At 47.2% G+C, this 21,580-nt stretch overlaps 1 protein-coding gene across 5 annotated transcripts in view; it reads left to right on the top strand.

The window, feature by feature from the left end:
• Positions 1–19,568, top strand: part of VSIG10 (V-set and immunoglobulin domain containing 10) — a 31,085-nt gene extending 11,517 nt beyond the window's left edge. For 2 of the 5 annotated variants that reach the window (XM_002919677.4, XM_034637790.1), the window contains exons 3-9: positions 4,619–4,921; positions 6,883–7,143; positions 11,604–11,897; positions 14,225–14,335; positions 14,628–14,643; positions 16,331–16,545; positions 17,322–19,568. In XM_002919677.4, coding sequence (XP_002919723.2) covers positions 4,619–4,921; positions 6,883–7,143; positions 11,604–11,897; positions 14,225–14,335; positions 14,628–14,643; positions 16,331–16,545; positions 17,322–17,377 — 1,256 coding nt within the window. In that variant the 3' untranslated portion in view covers positions 17,378–19,568. Of the gene's footprint in view, positions 1–4,618; positions 4,922–6,882; positions 7,144–11,603; positions 11,898–14,224; positions 14,336–14,627; positions 14,644–16,330; positions 16,546–17,321 lie in introns of those variants that run through there. The other 3 variants (XM_011225535.3, XM_034637792.1, XM_034637791.1) reach the window with 3 other exon arrangements.
• The last annotated feature ends 2,012 nt before the right edge of the window (positions 19,569–21,580 follow it).

The following is a 21,580-nucleotide window of genomic DNA, read 5'->3' as shown; positions in this document are numbered from 1 at the left end:
AGATGTGACAAGTTGTTATCTGTAAGCGCCTTTGAGTGTGTGAGAGGGTAGAGGTGCTGAAGAGACACAAAGCTGGCTGCATATGGGCCGGTAGCTTCTCCCTCCGTCCTGTTTGGATCTCTGCCTAATGATCAGGGAGCATTTGGTGTCTCTGCCTTCCGGGGAGTCAGGTTTTCTATGGACTGGGATGATTTAATATGCCTGGAATGGGCACTGCAGCGTAATTTTGTTATTTGTCTCAGGACCCAAGACTGTTCTGTATTACTTGTTAATTTAATGGTGCAGCTGAAGAGTCTTGCCCTCCGGATTGGGACTGCTGCTCCTGAGAATACAGAAACCCTTCAGTCCAGAGCAGTTCAGGGCTGCCATGGCTATTTATTTCATTGACTTACCCACCCTCTTCTGCCTCCCAATTAGGGTGGGCAGAAGATTAGAACTGCTGTGTGTTTACCTGCAGGAGGGCTGGAGGGATGGGCAAGGTAGCACAGACCTGGACACGTTCCACTAGACTTTGTTCTTCTTTAAGGATATCAGCTCTCGTGCACTGGGGAGCTGAGTGATCAAATGAGCCCGTGGAAGCCCACAGTCAGACTTCATGGTACGTGGTGCCAGAGTCTCCCTGTGTCTGTTTTTCTCAGGCCAACCAAGTGTTGAGGGGGCATGTGAGCTGGATGGCACATGGACTGTGAGGAAGCTGGTTTGTATCAACCTCCAAGAATCTCTTTGGAGTCAGCTGGGGTGTGGGGGATGGGGAGGGCTCCCATCTAGCGAGTAATGTGGCCATCACATCAGGAAAGGCCGGGAAGGGGCCTCAGGAAAGTCCCATGTTCCCTGACTAATTGGGTTCATCTATTTGCCCTCGTCCTACGATGCTGATGGTGACGCTGTGTCTCCTCACAACATAAGGTCCTAGGGAAGGCGTGTGTTGGCACACGGAAGAGAGATTGTTGGTTCCCTTCAGAAAATGGAGGATCGTTTCCTGGAGGTTGATTAACTTGAGTCTTGCCAAGCTCATCTGCAGCAGAGATGGGTGTTTATAAGAATCTGAAGACCTCTGGGTTCCAGCTCTTTGGACGGGAACAGCAGTCACTAGGGAAATCGGGAAGCAATGGGGTTGTTGCATGTGTCTCTGCGTTCAGTCTCTAAAAGTGATATCGAAAAAGTCTCTGCGAGTTTCCCCAAGGATCTTATCCCATTCTAAAACTATAGGTGTGCCCACTGATTAGCAGAGACTAGCTGGTATATTCTTAGGTCATTTTCAAATCAAAATGCTAGTATGAAGAGCAAATGCCTGAGAACAACTCTTCCTGTTGTCAGGGAATCCAAGACATGGAGATGAGAATCTCCCATTTTGTGAGTCCTTGAGTTGTAAGTCAACCCTTTGAGACGCTTGACTGGCCAAACTATGTTTATGGAGGGGAAGGAAAGAAGTGAGTTGTTTCTACGTCTGTAGAGAAGAGGAAGGCAGTGGGACTGGTAGATTGTTCTAGAACAGGAATCCAGCTTTTTCTGTAGAGGGCCACATGGTAAATATTTTAGGTATGATGGCCCAATGGGTAAAGTCGAGGGTGTTATATAAAAACTTACATAACAAGAGTGAAAGCACACTTCCACATTTTTAAAAAAGATTTTATTTATTTTGAGAGAGAGAGAGTGCACGAGCATGAGCAGGGGAGGGAGGGGCAGAGGCAGAGAGAGAAGCAGACTCCTCACTGACCAGGGAGCCCAAAGTGGGACTTGATCCTAGGACCCTGAGATCATGACCTGAGCCGTAGGCAGACACTTAACCGACTGAGCCACCCAGCCGCCTCTATATCTATTCTTTTCATTTCATATGAGAGAATGAGAGTGATGGGCACTTGTCCAAGATTGTCTCGCTATAAGTGGCAGTAGGATTTACACCCAGGTCTGTGAATTCAGAGTACAAGGTCATGACCACTAGGGCTAAGGCATCCATCCAACAAAGAGCCGAGTCTCAAACTACAATAACCAAGGCCTCAGACCTCAAACCTTTGTGACTGCTCTCTATTTTTATTTATTTGCTCTTTTATTTTTGTTTCCTCTCCCATCTATTTGTCTTTCTGAGTGATTGCCACCACCACCCCACAAGCGAAAAAGGGCCGGTGGACTTCTGTTTGGGAATAAATACACGTGGGTGGAGAGAGCAGTAGAAGGGAAGGAAATGGGTACCTCCTTCTGTGTAGTAAAGTCAGAGCAGGGGAGGAACCCCAGGGAATCAAGAAGATGGAGTCAGCTTTAATTAAGAAAGCAGACCCAACCCAAGGGGTTTATGTGAGCTGTAATCCCTAAACACTTAATTCAGGAGGCTTTTAAGGTTCTCTCATTTGATTTATTTTTCTAATCCCTCCACCTGTTCCTTCTCATCCATTCCCTGTATCCAACACTTTTCTTGCTTAGAATTGTGCTGGTCAAAAGCCCCTCTCATCCGGGTTCTGGGGGTCCACACTGTCCATGCCTGGCCACCGTGGCCCTCCAGGCTACAGTTCAGAAGACCCAGGCTGTCTAATCTAACGCACTACATTTGCTGGCCTGGGCTTTGGTTGTTGGTACTCCAGAGATACCCTCTCCTTCACTGGATGTCTGCCAGCTGTGGGCACACCCTATTACCTGTTGGTCTGCATACCTAACCAACTAGCCAGCAGCAGTAAATGGTACCTCCCAACTAACGGCATAATTTTTTCTGCAGACACTCTATGGGAGGTGACATGATTCCAGCAGATCCATACAACTCTTAGGAGCGAGCCCCAACCTGAGAAGCATATTGTCAAGAATATTGTCCTGGGAAACCCACCATTTCTGTAGTTATATAATGGCCGCAGACATAAGTGAAGTGGATGCTGTACTTTGAGGGGCTCTGGGAGAGCCTTTTCCTTCCCCCGAGTAATTTTCCCCACCGGTCTCTTTCTGATCAAATTCTGCAGTCCTAGTTGTATTCCTTTGGTCAAGCATCGCCCTTCCTGGATTCTTCTTTTTCAAAGGAGAAGTCTTGGGGCGTCTGGGCGGCTCAGTCAGTGAAGTGTCTGCCTTCGGCTCAGGTCATGATCTCGGGGTCCTGGGATCGAGTCCCACATCAGGCTCCCTGCTCAGCGGGGAGTCTGCGTCTCCCTCTTCCTCCGCCCCTCCCTCCTGCTCATGCACACTCTCTCTCTGTCTCAAAATAAATAAATAAAATCCTTTTAAAAGTTGTTTTTATTAAAGATATATATATATTTTAATATTTTATTTATTTTTGTCAGAGAGAGAGAGCACAAGCAGAGGGAGGAGTGGCAGGCAGAGGGAGAAGCAGGCTCCCACTGAGCAAAGAGCCCGATGCAGGACTTGATTCCAGGACCGGAGCTGGAGGCAGATACATAGCCCACTGAGACACCCAGGCCTCCCTAAATAAATAAATAAAATCTTAAAAAAAAAATAAAAGGGGTAGTCTCTGGGAGAGGTAACACACTCAATGGCTTTAGTCTAAGTAGATGTTAGTTATATTCCTTTCATCAAAAGAGATGCCGCATCTTGGGTGCACTGGGTACCAGCCGTGGGAGGGCATTTCTGGGGATGAGAAAGAAGTTCAGAAATGTCGGGGGGACCCACATAAAACCCAGCACTTACCAAGTGCTTCCAGTGTGACCAGCATTGTTCTGAGTGCTCTACCGTACTCACTGAATTACCACCACAGCCCCCTGCGGCGGGTTCTAGCATGGTGGAAATGGAGGCTCAGAGAGGTTAGGTAATCTGCCAAGGTCACACAGCTAGTGAGTGGAGTCCAGAGTTGGTCCTGGAGCCAATGTTTCTTGTCTTTCAGTGTGAAATTGTGCTTGGACTCCCCAAGCCTACCCCCAGGCTCAGTGATTCTTTAGGAGAAGTCCTAGAACTCAGCATGTAATTTGATTTATTACAACTAGAGGCTACAAAGCAAAATCAGCAAAGGGAAAAGGCACATGGGATTAAGTCTGAGGAAAACCAGGAGCTAGCCTCCAAAAGTCCTTTCCCAGGGGCATCACATGGGACACACTTAATTCCTCCAGGAACAAGTTATGGCAACATGTGTGAAATGTCTCCCAGGGAAGCCCCTTAGACACCCAGCACCCTGGATTTTCACTGGGGGCTAGTCACATAGGCACCCTCTGCCTAGCACATAGCAAAATTCCAGACTCCCAGAGGGGAAGCAGGTGTTCAGCTTAAACCAACTGTGCAAATGGTTCAGGCCCAGTGAGCCTCACTCTCATCAGTTCTGGGAATGGCAGACACCCTCCTGAAATCCACATTGCGGGCACCAGCCAAGGCCAACCTTGCAAGCAGGCCTGCTATGTTCACTGTTAGTGAACAGCCAATCCACTCACCAGTGTTTCTGAAAAGGAGCCATTTGCATTTTTCCCTTCTTTTCTACAAGGAGCGAGCCCCCTACCCCCAATAAGTCTACATTTATCTCAGGATTAGAATGCATAAGGATACTTAGCATAGCATTTATCACATAATAAGTATCTGATAGATATTGTCATCCTCATTGACTGCTCCCTGATCATTTCTGTGTCTGTTAGATCTGGTAAGGAGCTCAAGTTAACTCTTAAGTAATTAATGCTTTCTGCATTCCCCCTGTCATTCCCAGGCGGCCCCTATGAGGTTGAGGTCAATATCTCCAGCACCGGCAGGCTCCCCAATGGCACCGTCTATGCAGCCAAGGGCTCCCAGGTGGACTTCAGCTGCAACAGTAGCTCCTGGCCTCCACCAATGGTTGAATGGCAGTTTCAGGCCCCAGAATCCAGCACCGAGCCCTTTGGAAACAACCTGACGGTCAGCAGTTTCACTCTGCTGCTGATGTCACAAAACCTCCAAGGAAACTACACCTGTTTGGCCACGAATCTGCGCAGTGGGAGACAGCGAAAGGTGACCACCGAGCTCCTGGTCTACTGTGCGTAAGAAGCGCTCCCCTCCCCCTCCTCCACGTCCTCACGTTGACCCTTTGTGAAGTGCATGTTTGTGCCTCTTCCTTTTGTCTACAAAGGCATGCCTGCTGCACGGGTCCTAACGTGCTTCTGCAGCTCCCTCAGCACACACGTACACACCCAGGGCCATGTGTCAAGAGAGGGAGTCGCTTCTAGAAGCTTGCTGCTAAGTAGGGTTACAGGAGAGTCCCTGTGAGCCAGAGAAGGAAATTAACGCCAAGCTTCATGCTTGTTTTTTTTTTTTTTTTTAATTGAGGTGAAAGTACAGAACAACCGTTTTAAAACACACGACTCAGTGGCATTTAGTACGTTCACAGTGTTGTGTGACCACCACCTCTGTCTAGTTCCAGAACATTCTCATCACCCCAGATGAAATCCCATCACCCCTGAGCAGTTGCTCCCTCCTCTCTTGGTCGCTCCCTGGCAACCACCAGTCTGTGTTCTGTCTGTCTGCATTTGTCTGTTCTGGATGTGTCATGTCCAGGGACTCATAAAACACGTGGCTTGTGTGACCGGCTTCTTTCACGGAGCATCAGGTTTTCGAAGTTCACCTATGTTGTAGCAGGTGCCAGCGCTTCATTCCTTTCTGTGACCGAGTTAATATTTCATTGTAGGGAAGGACCCCAGTTTGTTCATCCGTTCAGCCATCCTCGTTCTATCTGTGCACTCGGGCCCTCTCGCACTATTAGAACCAGCAGTTCACGAGCCTTTACTCTGGGGCTGAGAACACAGCAGGTTCCTTGGACGAAAACCACCGCAGACATGCCGAGTGTGCTCATAATCCATGCTAATGAAAGGGAGCATCAGAACAACAAATTAGTGGACAGGATAATAACATCTTTCTTAATTCATATGTTATTTAGAGCCTTTATAAGTCTCTATGTTCTCTGTCATAAATGACATTGATTGTTTATGAAGTCATAGGTGCTTCTCAGAGGAAACAGATGAGCGTAAAGAAGAAAAGAATATTCTAACCATCATTTTGGTGTATTATCAGTAATTTATCTTGTTGATGACATGTATCTCCCCATCCATGTAAGATCCATACTTACTTCTATTTATGTATATTGTATAAAGTATATAAAACATGATAACATACATATATAATACCTAATACAATATACATATATATATGTCTATACATATACAATATACATAAACATACATAATGTATACACAATGTAATTCATATGTGTATAGATGTATAATATATGTAAAACATACATATATAAAATATATATTATATACATATATTGTATACATTATCTAATGTATACGGGTGGGGGTGAATCCCACCTGTACCTGCCCCTGGGGACCAGCACTGCCCAGTAGAACTTTCTATGATGATGGAAATGTTCTATTCTGTGTGGTCCAGTACAATAGCCACCCACCACATATGGTTCCCGCGCCCTTGAAATGTGGGTGGTGAGACGGAAGAACTAAATTTGTAATGTAATTAATACAAATTTAAAGGGCCACATTTTTTTTTAAAGATTTTATTTATTTGACAGAGAGAGAGACAGCCAGCGAGAGAGGGAACACAAGCAGAGGGAGCGGGAGAGGAAGAAGCAGGCTCACAATGGAAGAGCCTGACGTGGGGCTCGATCCCACAACGCCGGGATCACACCCTGAGCCAAAGGCAGACGTTTAACCGCTGTGCCACCCAGGTGCCCCTAAAGAGCCACATTTAAAGGCCACTGTGGCTAGTGAGAAATGCAAAGACGAATGAGGCCCACAGCCTTGGAGATTTAATACTCAGCAAAGGAAATCTGTCTTTTGTCACACACTAATTCGTGTCAAGGAGCTATTTCAAGGATGCTACCTGGGCGTGACGTTTCTCTGATACCCCGGTTCTGTAATCCTTAGAGCCAGCCCAACGGTGCTCTCAGAGTCTGTGACTAAGCCCACATCCTCTGGTGTTTTGCAGTCCCCCCTCCATCAGCCCCTCAGTGCCAAGCAGAGATGTCACAAGGATCGCTCACGCTGCAGCTCACCTGTCGCTGGGACGGGGGATACCCAGACCCGGACTTCCTTTGGATAGAAGAGCCAGGAGGTGTGGTCGTGGGGACGTCAAAGCCGGGGGTGGAGTTGCTGAACCAGTCCCAGCTGTCAGATGGCAAGAAGTTCAAGTGTGTTGGGAGCCACATAGTGGGGCCGGAGTTGGGAGCCAGCTGTGTGGTACAGATCAGTGAGTCTGGCTTGCCTTGTCCCGGGTTGGGGTCCACCCATCTGTATTCTGAGAGAACCAGCCGCAAGGTCTGGGAAAGAAATCCTAAGATGTTGCAGTGAACTGAATTGTTTCTTCTTTTCTTTTGCTTTATGTTTTCTTCCTTTCAAACTTTAAAGATGCTTAACCAGGCTTCTTGGTTCTCATCCAAGCTGTTTTCCACTTGACAGATACTAATTAAGCACCTGCTATAGGCCAGGTACTGTTCCTAGGTATTGGAGATGGAGCAGTGAACAAGACGGGTGTGGTTCATTTATTAGCCATCTCCTGCTATATAACAAACACCCCCAGACTTAATGACTTAAAACAACACATCAGTTATTTGTCTTACGATTTCTGTGGGCCAGGAATTCAGACAGGGCACAGTGGGTTTGTCTTGGCTCCATGATTCCTGGGTCTCAGCTGCAACACCTAGTTGGGAGGGTTGAAATTGTCTGCATGATCGACTTCCAAGGCGCTCACGCACACGCCTGGCAGGTTGCTTCCTCTCCACATGGGCTTCTCCACAGGGCCCCTTGACTGTCTTTACAACATGGCACTGGCTTTCCCCAGAGCAAGTGATGCAAGAGGGAGCAAGCCAGGCCGACGCTCTCCTTTCTCTGAACTACCTAGCCTCAGAAGTCACATGGCATCCTGACTGCCTCTTCTGTTCATTAGAAGTGAGTCACTCAGTCTGGCTCCACTTTCAAGGGGAGTGGGTGGAATTGGGCTCCACTTTTTGAAGGGAAGAGTGTCACATGATTCCTGGATGTGTTTTTGAAACCATGACCATTCCTCTTTCATAGAGCTCAAATTCTTCTGTGTGGGGATGGGGGTGAGAGGAAGACAGAAAGTCCAAACACAAGTAAGGTAGGTTCAGGTAGTGATAATACTTGTGAGGAGTATACAAAGGGGTGTGTGAAGGAGTCTCCTATAGGAAGAGGGCCACTCTTCCTAGGGAGTAGGGAGGTCTCCTTGTGGCGGTAGCATTTTGAGCAGAGATCTGAAGGATGAGAAGGAGCTGGCCAGGTGGGCTGAGTATTCCTGGCAGAGGAAATAGCAAATGCTGAGGCCCTGAAGTGGAAACGTACCTGGCATTTGAGGAACTGAGAGAAGGCCAGTGTAGCCAGAGTGTTGTCCCTGAGGTACCCATGAGGCTAGATGGCTGTTGCGGGTTGAATTGTGTCTCCCAAAAAATGATCTGTTCCAGTCCTAATCCTGGGTACCTGTAGACATGGCCATATTTGCCGATGTGATGAGGTTAGGTTGAGGCCGTACTGGGTTAGGGTGGGCTCTGTTCCCGTGACTGCTATCCTTACAAGACGAGGGCCATTTGGACACAGACACACGGGGAGAATGCCACATGATAATGGAGGTGGGGATTGTAGTGATGCAGCTATAAGCCCAGAATGGCCACGATTGCTGGCGACCCCCAGAAGCTAAGACAGAGGCATGGGATGGTTTCTCCCTCAGGAGCCTCCAAAGGAGTCAAGCCTGCTGACACCTTAACTTCGGACTTCTGAGTTTCTGAGCTGTGAGAGAATGGATTTCTGTTGCTTTAGGCTACCCGGTTTGTGGTACCTGGTGACAGCGGCCCCGGGAATCTAATACAACAGTAAGCAAGGAGCAGAGAGTGTTGGGTTTTGTTGGTGAGGATTTTCCTCATGGCCTTTCAGGATAATCCTCAGAGGGGGGAGCCGTGGAGTGCTAGCCTGCTGAGAAGTGAGCCTTGCTATTCCAGGAGGTGCTTATTTTCCCAGGCAAGTGGCATTCACATGGCTGTCCCTTCCCCACTGACTCATTCAGCAAATGTGACAGTGTCTCATCTGTGTCTGGGACCTGGCTGGCCTTGCGTGACAGAAGGGACCGAGACTCACTTTCTGCATTACAACAGGGCTTGGCACACCATGGCCATGGGCTAAATCCAGCCCAACTGGTAATCTGCGGTTTTATTTTTAATGAGATATGACTCACGTAACATGAACTTCACTGTGTCAAAGTGTGTTGTATGGTGGCTTTTAGCACATTCACCATGTCGTACTTACCATCACCCCTGTCCTGACTCGGGCTGCCCACCTCTCTCTTTAAATTGCTTGTAGGCCCTACACGGGAGAAGACCACTCAAACGGTGAGAGGCTGAAGCACTAAGCAGCCCCTTGTGCAAAGGCCTGGTGTGGTGTCCATCTCTTACAGACCTCTGAGGGCCCTGCATCCCCGCCCCTACCTCCACCCCTGACCCCACCCCTGCACACAGCACCCTCTTAAGTGAAAGAAACTCTGAATTTATAGGCGCCACACCAGCTGTTGGGGTGACTCCACTTTTTGAGGGGTAATGGCCATGTTTGGCAAAAGCACATTAATGTACATGACCTTGGTTTGCGGGGTGAGTTGGGTACCAGGAAGAGTTCGTTTTGCTCTTTATACAGGATGAGGAGGCCATTTCTCAAGCTTTGGTTTGGGGTCCCCTGAATTCCATCAGACTGATGAGGCTTGTCAGTATTGCTGGCTTGGTGACCTCAAAGAAGATAGGAGTTCACCAGAGAGGGGAAGGTGTGATTTAGGAACGGGGGTAAGGGACCAGACAGTTGATCCACAAAGGGGTGTAACGCATGAGTTTCTTGAGCAAAAGTGGGTTTGGGGTTTTGCCTTTGCTGACCTGATTTAGAGGGAGAGGCTTTGGTCCGTTCTACATTCCCACCTCGCCACCCTCCCCCCCGTCCCCCACATACATCTCCCCCTTCCCTCTTCCCAGGGCGCCAGCAGTGAAACCCTAGATTCCCTCCTGGAACAACTGCGGCTGGGAAGCGTGGGGTTTCGCTCTCCTGGGCAGGAACCCAACATGCCACTCTATCCTTCAGCTGCTGAAAATATGGGCTTAACATATCACCCACAATGAATTTGCGACCCTTCCCAGGAAGGCATATGTTTTGGGAAAAGTCTTCTGCCACAAAGAAAATAAATGGATTGCTAGGGGAGACCTTACAGTTCCCTATGTCCCACACAGATCAGACCCCAAGGCCATGGAGACGCTGCATTGTGAACTGTCTAGGACAGACCCGTGATAGACTAATGCCCCCCCCGCCACGAAGATGTCCGTGTCTAATCCCTGTGACTTTACTTCTGTGGCAAAAGAGACTTTGCAGCTGGGATTAAGATCTCGGAATGGGGAGATGATCCTGGATTATTGGGGTGGGCCCCATGTCATCACAAGGGTCCTTCTAAAAGGGAGGCAGGAGGGTCGGACTCCGTAGCAGGAGACGTAATGACAGATGTCAGAGGTTATAGTGATGCAAGGAGGGGCCAGAAGCCAGGGAATGCGGGTGGCTTCAGAAAGCTGAGAGCAAGGAAATGGACCCCCACCCCCCGACCCCTGCCGGAGCCTCCAGAAGGAATGAGCTCTGCCAACACCTTGATTCCAGCCCCATAAGATCATTTCCACCTTCTGACCTCAAGAACTAGGAAAGAATAAATTTGTGTTGTTTTAAACCACTCAGTTTGTTACAACAGCAATAGGAAATGAATACAGCTGCTTTATTGTCCCCTCGGGCACTCTTGGCAGGCTGTTCACCCCTTTTTTGTATGAGCAGTGTGGCTATGATGCATGGAAGCCTAGAGCATAGACAAGAGGGTTGTGGGCTACAAAAGCCTGGCAGTTTGGGCTTACAGGAGTAACCAGCTCTGGGCGCCTGGGTGGCTCAGTCAGTTGAGCATCCGACTCTTGATTTCGGCTCAGGTCATGATCTCAGGGTTGAGATTGACCCTTGTGACTGGCTCCGTGCTCAGCCGGGAGTCTGCTTGGGATTCTCTCTTTCCTCCCTCTGCCCCCTTCTCTACACGCTCTCTCCCTCCCTCTCTCTCTCTCTCTCTCTCTCTCAAATAAACAAATAAAATCTTTTTTTTAAGAGAGATGCAGACTCCCCACTGAGCAGGGAGCCTGATGTGGGTCTCAATCCTGGGACTCCAGGATCATGACCTGAGCCGAAGGCAGTCACTTAACCAACTGAGCCACCCAGGTGCCCAATAAATAAAATCTTTAAAAAAAAGAAAAGAGTAACCAATTCATCCTGGTTTGCCTAAGGCTTTCCCAGTTTCTCACTGAAAGCTCCATGTCCCAGGAACCACCTTAGGCTTTGGCAAACTAGGACAGTTGGTCTCGCCAAAATCTTAGGTGCACCGCTGATTTAATGGTGTGACTTTGAGCAAGTAACTTAACTTTCTCTGGGTCTTAGTTTCCTCATCTGCAAACTAGGGTTAATAAGTTGAACGGTGCCTAGCCCATAGTAGTGCTCAATAAATGTTAGCTTTTATTATTACCTGAGACCAAGGGCAGGACAGAAATTCCTGGAGTTCCTTCATCAGGAAGGTAGTAACATTCTTGAAAATCTCAGGCCACGGCTTGAATCTCCCTGAACATTTGTCTTTCTTTACTGTCTGATCACCAGGGCGCCCCTCCCTTCTCTCTGAGCCCATGAAGACTTGCTTCGTGGGGGGCAATGTGACGCTCACCTGCCAAGTGTCTGGGGCCTACCCCCCTGCCAAGGTCCTGTGGCTGAGGAACCTCACCCAGCCTGAGGTGGTCATCCGGCCCAATGGCCGCTATCTCATCACGCAGAACGGCCAGAGCTCCACTCTCACCATCTGCAACTGCTCCCAGGCCCTGGATGAGGGCTACTACGTCTGTCGGGCTGAGAACCCTGTGGGGGTGCGGGAGGTGGACATCTGGCTGAGTGTGAAAGGTGAGTGAGGGAAGGGGCCCCAAAGGGGGTTGGTTGAGAGCTTCCGAGGACCAGGCAGCAGCATGGGGACAATTTGGTTCTTCCCTATATGCGGGTCACTGCCATCAGGGAGAAGGCGTATCTGCTTGACTATGACTTGACAAGGTGGAAAAATTATTATCCAGCCCTAAATCTCTCACATTGCACAGCGGTAAAAAAAAATTTTATGTTGGGGTGCCTAGCTGGCTCCGTCGGAAGAGAATGCAACTCTGGATCCCAGGGTGGCGTGTCGGAACCCCACATCAGGTATAGAGATTACTAAAAAAGTAATAAAACTTAAAAAAATAATAACTTACTACTTCCCAAAGAATATATATGTTATAAGTATAAAAATATATATTTTAAGAATATAAAAAATGCAAATTGTGAAGTACAATAACAAAACACCTGAGAACCTACCATCCCGCTTAGGATACAGAGCGGTGCCTACAATGCTGAAGTTATTTGTAGGTAGTGTGGCTAGATTTAGAAAATGACAGCAAAGCTAAAAAAACAGGATGCCCACCTGAATTTGCATTTCAGAAAAACAAGGCATTTTTTTAGTATAAGTATGTCCCATATTTTCCATGGGACATACTTATTCTAAAACAGGACTCATTGTTTATCTGAAATCCAAATTAAATGAGCATGCTGTATTTTTTTCGGGCAACCCTACTGCTAGACCCCTTTCCAGTCTCATCCTGGTCCTGAAAAAGGTAAGCACTATCCTGAATTATTCAAAAAAGATTTTGTTACACAGTGAAATGCTTGGCTGTTCCCACTCCACATTTTGTTCCTAGGGTTTATTCATGCCAATGTGTGTAATTATACTTTGTACCTCTTCACTGCTGTAGGATTTTCTACTGTGTCATGGTTCCACAACTAAGTTACTAATTTTCCTGCTGATGGACCTTTGTATTGTTTCTGATTTTGTTGTTGTTGTGATGAACAAAAGTGTTGCCATGAAAAATCTTTTACCCAGCTCCTTCTGTACACAAACATAGCAGGTCCCCAGGCAAATATTTCTCTAGGATATGTGTAGAAGGAATAGAAAGGAAGGGTATGCACATTTGTATCTTTCTGGGATAATAGCAAATTATTTTCAAAGTGGTCATACCAATTTTCTGTTCACAACAGCTGTACTGAAGTTGTTCCACATTTTTGCTTTTAGGCTTTGTGATTTTTGCCCATCGAGTATGTGTAAAATGGAATCTTACTGCTATTCTTATTGGCCCTTCTGTGGTTACTAAGAAGATTAAGCATTATTTCCTATGTTTATTTGCCATTCGTGTTTCTCCTTTTGACATTTTCCCCTTTCTTGTAGATATGTAGGAGTTCTTTAGAAATTCTGTATACTAATTCCTTGTTCGTTTTACATGTTACAAATATCTCTTTTTAGTTTAGTGTTTTGTTTTTTTTTTTGCTTTCTTTCTGGTATTCTTTGATTAGTAGGCATTTTTTTTTTTTAAAGATTTTATTTATTTATTTGACAGAGATAGAGACAGCCAGCGAGAGGGGGAGCACAAGCAGGGGGAGTGGGAGAGGAAGAAGCAGGCCCATAGCAGAGGAGCCTGATGTGGGGCTCGATCCCATGACGCTGGGATCATGCCCTGAGCCGAAGGCAGACGCTTAACCGCTGTGCCACCCAGGCGCCCCAAGATTAGCAGGCATTCTTACTTTCATGTAGTTAATTTCATGAATCTTATATCCTTAGCAATTTTTACATCTCAAAAAATCTTATCTCCCCCATGGCCACAAAGATACTATCCTATACTTTCTTCTAAAAAGTTTTAACGTTTTGCCTTTCACAGTTATATCTTTAATCTAGAATGAATTTTCGTGAATGGTGTGAGGTGTGGGGATCAAGTTTCTCCCTCGCCCAAATTTGGATAGGCATTGGTTCCAGCACCATTCTTGAATAATTCCTCTTTTACTCACTAATCTGTCGTATATCAAATTTTCTTTTATGTGTGGTCTGTTCTTGGATTCTCTATTGTGTTCCATTCATCACTGTTTATCATAGCACCAAGAGCTCACCCTCTTCATTTCTCTGGCCTTATAAACAGTCTTGATGTCTGGAGATTTTAACTTTCCAGTCTTCCTTTGCGTCACATGCTTCGTGTGCTTTCCACAAACTGTCTGAGGTAGGGAAATGGAATATTTATCTTGCTTTATGGAGAGGTCACGTGCCTTGCCGAAGATCATGGAACCAAAACAAGACTAAGACCCAGGCAGAGGAAGGGAGCTGTTGCTCTTTGACCAGCACGTGTATCAGATGGAGGAATCAATAGCGTAATTTGTCTTTGCAGAACCTTTAAATATCGGGGGAATTGTGGGAACCATCGTGAGCCTCCTGCTGCTGGGACTGGCCATTATCTCAGGGCTTATGTTGTATTACAGCCCTGTGTTCTGCTGGAAAGGTAAGGATTTCCTGGGTTCCTTTGTTTACCTTTGAGGCTTCTTGAAAAGGTGTGGGTGGGGGAAGGAGGCCCCTGTTGTGCTCCTACCTGAGGTCCCATTCTATAGGCTTCTTGACTGGGTCCGGATGTGCAATAATGAATCACTTAAGTGCCATTCCTGAACACCCTGTCACCTGTCACGTTGGGTCAGTCTTCTCATTTCTCCGTTCTTTCGTAAATGTTAGATTAAAAACTTTTGTGAGGCTGAAGTGGATGTTATTGGATATTAATTTTTTTTCCTTTCTCCCTTCAGTAGGAAACACTTTCAGGTGAGTGTTCCTAGAATCAAGTCGAAAACCCATTTCCATGGTCTGTCTTCCCTGCTGTTTTTGTTTTCTTTTGTTAAAAGCAATAGTAGTGGCCACAGTGGAGGACCCACCATGTGCCAGACACTGGGGGAGGGGCTTCGTTAGGCATTATTAGAAACTCTTTCATAAACTCTTCAGGCTGGTGGTGGCCCCTCCATTTTCCAGATAAGGAGATGGACGCTCAGGGAAGTGAAGTAATTTCTGCAAAGCTCATCCAGGAAATGAATGGCGGCATCTGCGTTCAGATCCAGGTCTGACTGATTCCAAAGTCTATGCTGGTTTTATAATGCCAGACCTCAGGGTGGGGCACATCGCTGGGCTCTCATGGAAGCATAAAGACGGTGTGTGTGCAATGAGCCCAGCCACTTGTGCATTTATTTTATTTAATTTTCTAAAAAGAGCTAAAAGGAAGAATAAGTCATAGTCTTACAGCATGTTTTGGAAGACTAGTCTGAGCATGCCCAGAAGCCCCTCCCAAAAGGAAATATCAGGGGATGCCTGGGAGGCTCAGTCGGTTAAGTGGTTAAGCGTGGTCTGACTCTTGATTTTTGGCTCAGGTCATGATCTCAGGGTCATGAAGTCCAGCCCCAAGTCGGGCTCTGTGCTCTCAGCATGCAGTCTGCTTGTCCCTCTCCCTCACCTCCTCCCTGTGCTCACTCACTCTCTGTCTTTAAAATAAATAAATAAAATCTTTAAAAAAAATACTTAAAAAAGAAAACTAAGGAAACCTCAGTAGGGGCAAGGTAACTAAATGGGACTTGTGTATTTCATTTCCTAAGTAGACTCTGGGTTGCAGCAAAGAACTCTTCTCTTTGTCCCTCTCAACCAGTTTATGAAGGGATATTACTGTTCTGGGATGATCTTTCATGGGAGAATGTTACTTTTACTGCTCCGTGTTTGAAGGCCATCTTCCCAGTGAGTGTTTCATTCCCCAGGCTTAGTTCTCACAGAAGGAGGCAGCAAGCATAGTGGAAAAATAGCTTTGGAACTAGCGGACCTGGGTTCAGATCAAACTTCTGCCATTCCTGAGCCAGGTGCTCCTCGAAAATCCCTGACCCTCTCTGAGCCTCTGTTTCCTCATCGGTTTTCCAGAAGGAAACTCTGAAGATTATACGAAAATGTCATGTTCCTAGCACTGTGACTGGCCCATGGCATGTGTAAGAAATGTACAGGCTGGCTGAGTAGGCAGAGCCAGCAATGAACTGGAGAGTTAAATGCTAAACTGCTGGGCATGGACTCCAAGTGCAATCACGGTTCAGCGCTTGTGGGGAGGAAGAGGCCTGTACCTGGGCCTTGAATAATGAGTAGGAGGTGAAATTTCAGTAAGAAGAACAGAAATAAAGGGCATTTCAGGAAAGGAACGTAGCATTCGTGTACGTGATACGAGGGGAGCTAAAGTGGTAGGTTCCTGGGACAAAGAGTCACCTACCCCAAAGATTGGGGGAAGTAATAAAACCCACCCAGGGAAGTTCGTGATTGTCCGTAGGACTCTGGCAGCATCTCCTTGAGAGATTACAATCACACGGTGCTCTCTTTACCGAGGTGAACGCACAAAGAATTTTCCATGTTACAAAGGAGGTTGTCATAAATCTAGTGTTTTCTATTCAGCGAGGGCTGACTTGAGTATTTCTCCCCCTTTGGAAATTAGGGGACAAGACATGGGTGATGTCATGGTTTTGGTGGATTCAGAAGAGGAAGAAGGGGTAGAGGAGGAAGATGCTGAAGAGGAAGAAGAGGAGGAAGAAGCAAACGAGAGGGAGGAGTCAGCAGAAGAAATCTGTAAGCATGGCCGCGTTCACAGAGTGACTGCCCTGGTGAATGGGAATGTCGACTGGATGGGCAATGGACTCCAAGCTCTGCCAGGTGAGCTCTTTTTCCTTCAAAGGGCTCTGCTAGGCTGCAGTGGGATTCCCAGTAAGAATCTCGAAGACGTGAGTCTCGTGTTTTCAAAGGGTGGGGAAGGTAGTTAAAGTTTAGTGTAGGATCTACTGTCAACTCCCGACACCACAATTAAACCGACAGATGTTTATCAAGGACCTACTCTGGGAAAGGTGCGATAGTGGCATTGTTGGGGGAATTAAAAAAAAGACCGATCGTGACTGTGGGCAGGGAGCTTTACAAGACCAGTCAGAGTGTACCGAGGAAAATTCGGGGAAGCTTAAAACAGAAGCAAGATTTAACCATCACTGTTGAAAGAGCAGTAGAGGAGCTCTGTCCCAAGGAGGAATTTGATTATTGCCAGATGAAGGATAGACTTAAAAATCACCCTAGAGAGAGGTGAGTGCCTTGAGGGATGCACTGGTTGGGAGACGCTTCAGGGCAGAGGAGGATCTGAGGCAAGTCTTTCAGGACAGTTGAGTTTGAAGAAGCAGAAAGGAGAGAGTATTCCAGGTGAGGGGAATGGCACGAACCAGTTGATGCAGGGTAGACGGTTCCAGGCACGTCTAGAGGATCTTGAGTGAAAAGAACAGGAGAAAAGGGGAACACACACCCTGCCCCACCCTCTTCCCCATGAATTCTAGTTCTGAGCCTCACCAGGAGAGGACTAGAAAGTGCAGTGATTGCAAATGGATGGTGGAGATGGAGTGACCTCTTGTTGAGCTCACTCAGACTTGGATCTGCTTTTGCCTCCTGTCCAGACGACAGCAGTGAGGAGCAGAGTGACATCCTTCAAGAAGAAGACAGGCCAGTTTGAAGAAAGAGAACTGTCCTCCATTATCCCGTCTTAAAGCTTGAAAAGCTACATTGAAGATGAGCTTTTCATTCTGCTTTGACTTGACTTGCACCCCTGCCTGAGGGCTGAAAATGGTTTGGGACACTCAGCAAAAAAGAAAAACACACAGATTTCCTTCCATTTTTTTTTTTCCTAAATTGGTTTGATTTGCTGTTAAGTTTTCTCATTGATGTTAAAATGTGTTGGGAATGGGCAGCACATGGGGAGAAAAGGTGCCTTTGGCATCCGAGGTGCACCCTTCACTGTGACTTCCAGCTTTATCCATGTTGACTGATGCTGATTTGGAGGGGACAGGAGTGGGGGCGGCACCTGGCCTCCGTGCTCAGTGCTCTCAGTGCACTATTAGAGGTCCGTGACCAGCTTGCCCCAACACATAAGGGAATAGTGTGGGGTGATAGGGACACATCCTTTATCACTGCCCAGCTAAGCTGGAAAACCAGGCTGAAGTCACCTCCCTGGAAAAGGTGAGGATGTGTCCACTATTGATGCGAGTCAGTTGGAGGCAGTTTGGCTCCCATATTGGAGTTGCAAACATGTAGGCTTGAATGTGGGCCCTGCTCCTTACTGGTTTCCCGGGCTTGGGCACGTTGCTTTCCCTCTCCCGGGCCTCAGTTTCCTCATCTGTAACATGGGTGAAATCCTACCTGCCTTACAGGGTGTGGTGGGGAGGAGATGAGGTACTTGTGGATGTGAAAGTGCCCAGCAGGTATTCAGCAGATGTTCCTCTCCTCTCCTCTGCCCTCCCGAGCAGAAGAAACTATGTCCACTGTAAGTTACAAGCTGCTGCCTGGGCCTCTCTTTCTTCCTAGAATGGTTTCAGAGGAGAGCATTATCAGAGCTCTTCTGATGGTATTTGCTTCCCTGGAGGTGTAATTCTTTTCAAAAGAGGTAGGGGCCCCTAAGAGGAAGTGCCTTTCATTAGAACCTCTCATTTTGTAGATCTTCATATGCATACAAAAGCCTCTTAGGTGATACCCTAGTAGCTTGCAGATTTTCCCATTCTCCGCTTTCTCCTGTGGCTTTGAAAGAAGACAGGAGAAATATTTTGCAATGGAGTATCTGGTAATAAGTACCCCTAGGGCAGACTAGTTCATCTGGCCTCAGTTTCTCGATCTTAGAAATGGGGATGGGAAAACTTGTTTCCTTCCGACTTCTTAAGGAGAGTATGAGGATGCATTGATCAGTAATGCAAAGTTTTGAATGAAGTAACAACTGATGAGTTTAAGCTGCTGTTTCCAGATCCCTGTACAGTCAGAGACTGTTCGTCTCTGATTTTGTCCAAATCTCTTACATGTCAGAGACCTAATAAGGGTGCAAAAGATGTGTGCTAAACATGAAAATCTGACTTGAGTTTGCACTCTTTAATGTTCATGTCCCACTTAATGGGCAAGAGCTAGGGCCTAAGGGAGAGTTTCCTTCCTCCAAATAACAGGGTCTGGGACTCCAGTAAGATGAGAAGCTGGTTATCTGCAGCATTTCCCTGCAGGTGTGATGGGGAGGGGTCTGTTTCCTTGGACAAAAAGACTAAACTGAGCAAATCACTAGGAGTGAGCCCAGTCCCCAGCTCAGAGCCCTGTGGATTGCAGGAGCTGGCTGCAGTTTCCACCCCTCAGGAATAGGTACAAACTGCGGTTCTAATATGCCCGGGCTGTTGCTGCCCCGGACTTCCCGTACTTAGTACTCTGGCCAGTCCAAGTGAGTGTTCCAGAACAGGAGACTTGAGTTGCTTCTAAAGTCACTGAACTCTGAATCCATCTCCCTTTAGAATCTTCCATGATTAAATTCCTGACTTTTGAGAGTTCACTCTGCAGAGGCAACCATATTTTTTAAAAAAGAAAAGAAACGGAAAAAAAAAATCCCTAGCTAGGAACGCAGAGAATGATTTGCAAGATCACTGAGATGCTTTCAGGAACTTCTCTTGCACACACACCTGATGATGGGATATCTTTGGGGCAGGGTTTTTCCACTAGCAACTGGGGGCTTCAAGGTCTTGTTGCCAAACACTATACACCCTAGATGAGCTGAGCCACGATTTCTGTCACTCATACCTGAGCCCTGTGTGCACATTGATACAGCTGGGTCAGTTAAGAGCGCAGGTACTGGCAGTCTTTGAGTTTTAAGGATTGTTAACGAATTAGGGCTTTCTTTTATTTTAAGATGACTCATCCCTCAAACTACAAGCATGATGACAGTGGGTTACAAACTCCGTGTGGCAAAGTCCAAGTCGTTACATTGTGCTGTTACACAATCTTATCAGAAGGTATTCTGAACTCCAAGATCTACTTATCGGAACCAGGAAGATAAATACTTAACCGCTCTCACAACTGACATTTCAGAAGGGTATATTGGGAAAGAGCTCGGGCAATCCTGTGGCTTTGGTATTAGTTCTAATTCTCACAAGCACACATAGACCCTATAACTGCAGACAACCCACGATGGAAGAAGCACTGAAACCTGGCAGATCATCCTTGCCAGGTAAAACTGATTGTGATGCAGTTAAGTGCCAACTGGTAATTCTCACTGTGGGGCTGACCAGGAACTGCTGCAAAGAAAAATTAGCAGATCCCTCTGCATTATTTACATTTTAATATTTGGTGTGCGGCGGGGTGGGGAGGGGGGGTAAGAGAAATTTATTCTGAGGTTATAATATGGATTTTTTAAAAAAAGATTATGGAATAAAGTTATTTTTAAATAAATGATGATCTTGATTTAGACTTCATTAGTAAACTGAAAGATTTGGAGAAATGGGTTTGCCTCCCCCAGTTTTTTTTACTTTGTTTTTTCCCTTTGTTAGTAATGATAGCATTCTCATTGCCATTTTATTCTTTGTGGATACTCTCTTGCACTTCCTGAGACACCACCCGCACCTTTCCTGATCTGAGAAATTTGTTCTTCCATTGTTTTTCCTCCCTGTATATGCCTCTTTGGTCAGACTGCGTGCTTTCTAACATTAAAGGGCTAGGGTGGCAGTCTTCAGGGAGAACATAGATTTGCTGGACTGTCTGAAAAGATGAATTTTATCAGCTGTCCTGTAGTTGTGGGTGGCCTTGGGAATTCTTTACTGGATTCAGCTAATTGTAACCCCCATAATGTCTCACGGTACCTCCCACTTTGCTGTTCTAGGCCCAGGCTAGATAGCAGTTCTTAGAGGAAGCTTCAAGTCAGTCTCCCTTTTAGGTCATTCCTCCTCCCACCCCTTTCTTTACTGCCCTCCAGGCTCGCTCCGGGCTCCCTCCTCGCTGCCCCAGCTTTGCTCCCCAGCTCTTTATCACAGCGGTTCCACCTTAACTTACTTCCTTTCTAACCAAACCCATGCTTCCTACCTTAACCTCAGTGTCCCATGTTCCTTTCCACCCAGCCCCTCCCTTTGAATGTGTGTGGGTTTAATCCAAGCTGGTGTCTGAGCCCCCACGATACCCCTGCTTGTTTCACTTCTCTCCCTGGTGTCCCCAACACCTCTTTCCGTGGCCTTCAGTCCTCCTAGGTCACACCCATGTTTACCCAGCTTGTCCATATTTGGACCCCCACTCTTCTTGGATTCCCCCCTTTTTTTTGTCTGGCCCGCTGACCCTTTCTCACCGCCCATTTTAACCTTGACATGCTCGTTTTCACCCTCCATTTTCCGCCGGGCTTGTCTTTTTCTGGTTCCCATTTTTAAAAACCGGCGGCTTGCCCCTTCTCTGGTCCTCCGCTTTCATTCCTAGCCCCTGAGCGGGGCTCCTCCACCAGGGCTCCCATTTAACCTCTGAGCTCCCGGCCTCAGTGCCCCCCATTTTATTCTCCAGACTCGTTCGTTCCTTTCCCCCCGCCTTCTCACTGGCTCCAGGCTTCCCGGACCCATTCCTCCCAATTCTCTCCTCGGCCGCCGCTTTTTGTCCCCAGTTCCCCTGATGCCTGGTGTGTCCAGGTCCTCGTTCTTGAGCGACAATCTCCGTCCTATTCGCTCCGCTCTTCTTCACCTGGTTCCCATCCCCCTCCGGCTTTCTTCACACCTCATCTTCCCCAGTTCTCTCCTCGCCCTCCGCTCCCCTCCCTCGGACTCCCTCAGCCCCGCTCCCCACCGCACCCCCTTTTCTGCCTATACCTCCTGCATCCACCCCCATCCCCCGCTGTCACCAGCCGCGTTCCATCCGCTCCCGGTTTCCCCCTCCACCCCGCTTCTCC

This window comes from Ailuropoda melanoleuca, chromosome 12 (genome assembly GCF_002007445.2).
Source record: "Ailuropoda melanoleuca isolate Jingjing chromosome 12, ASM200744v2, whole genome shotgun sequence".
Taxonomy (NCBI): Eukaryota; Metazoa; Chordata; class Mammalia; order Carnivora; family Ursidae; genus Ailuropoda; species Ailuropoda melanoleuca.
This window is presented reverse-complemented; position numbering and strand designations above follow the sequence as displayed.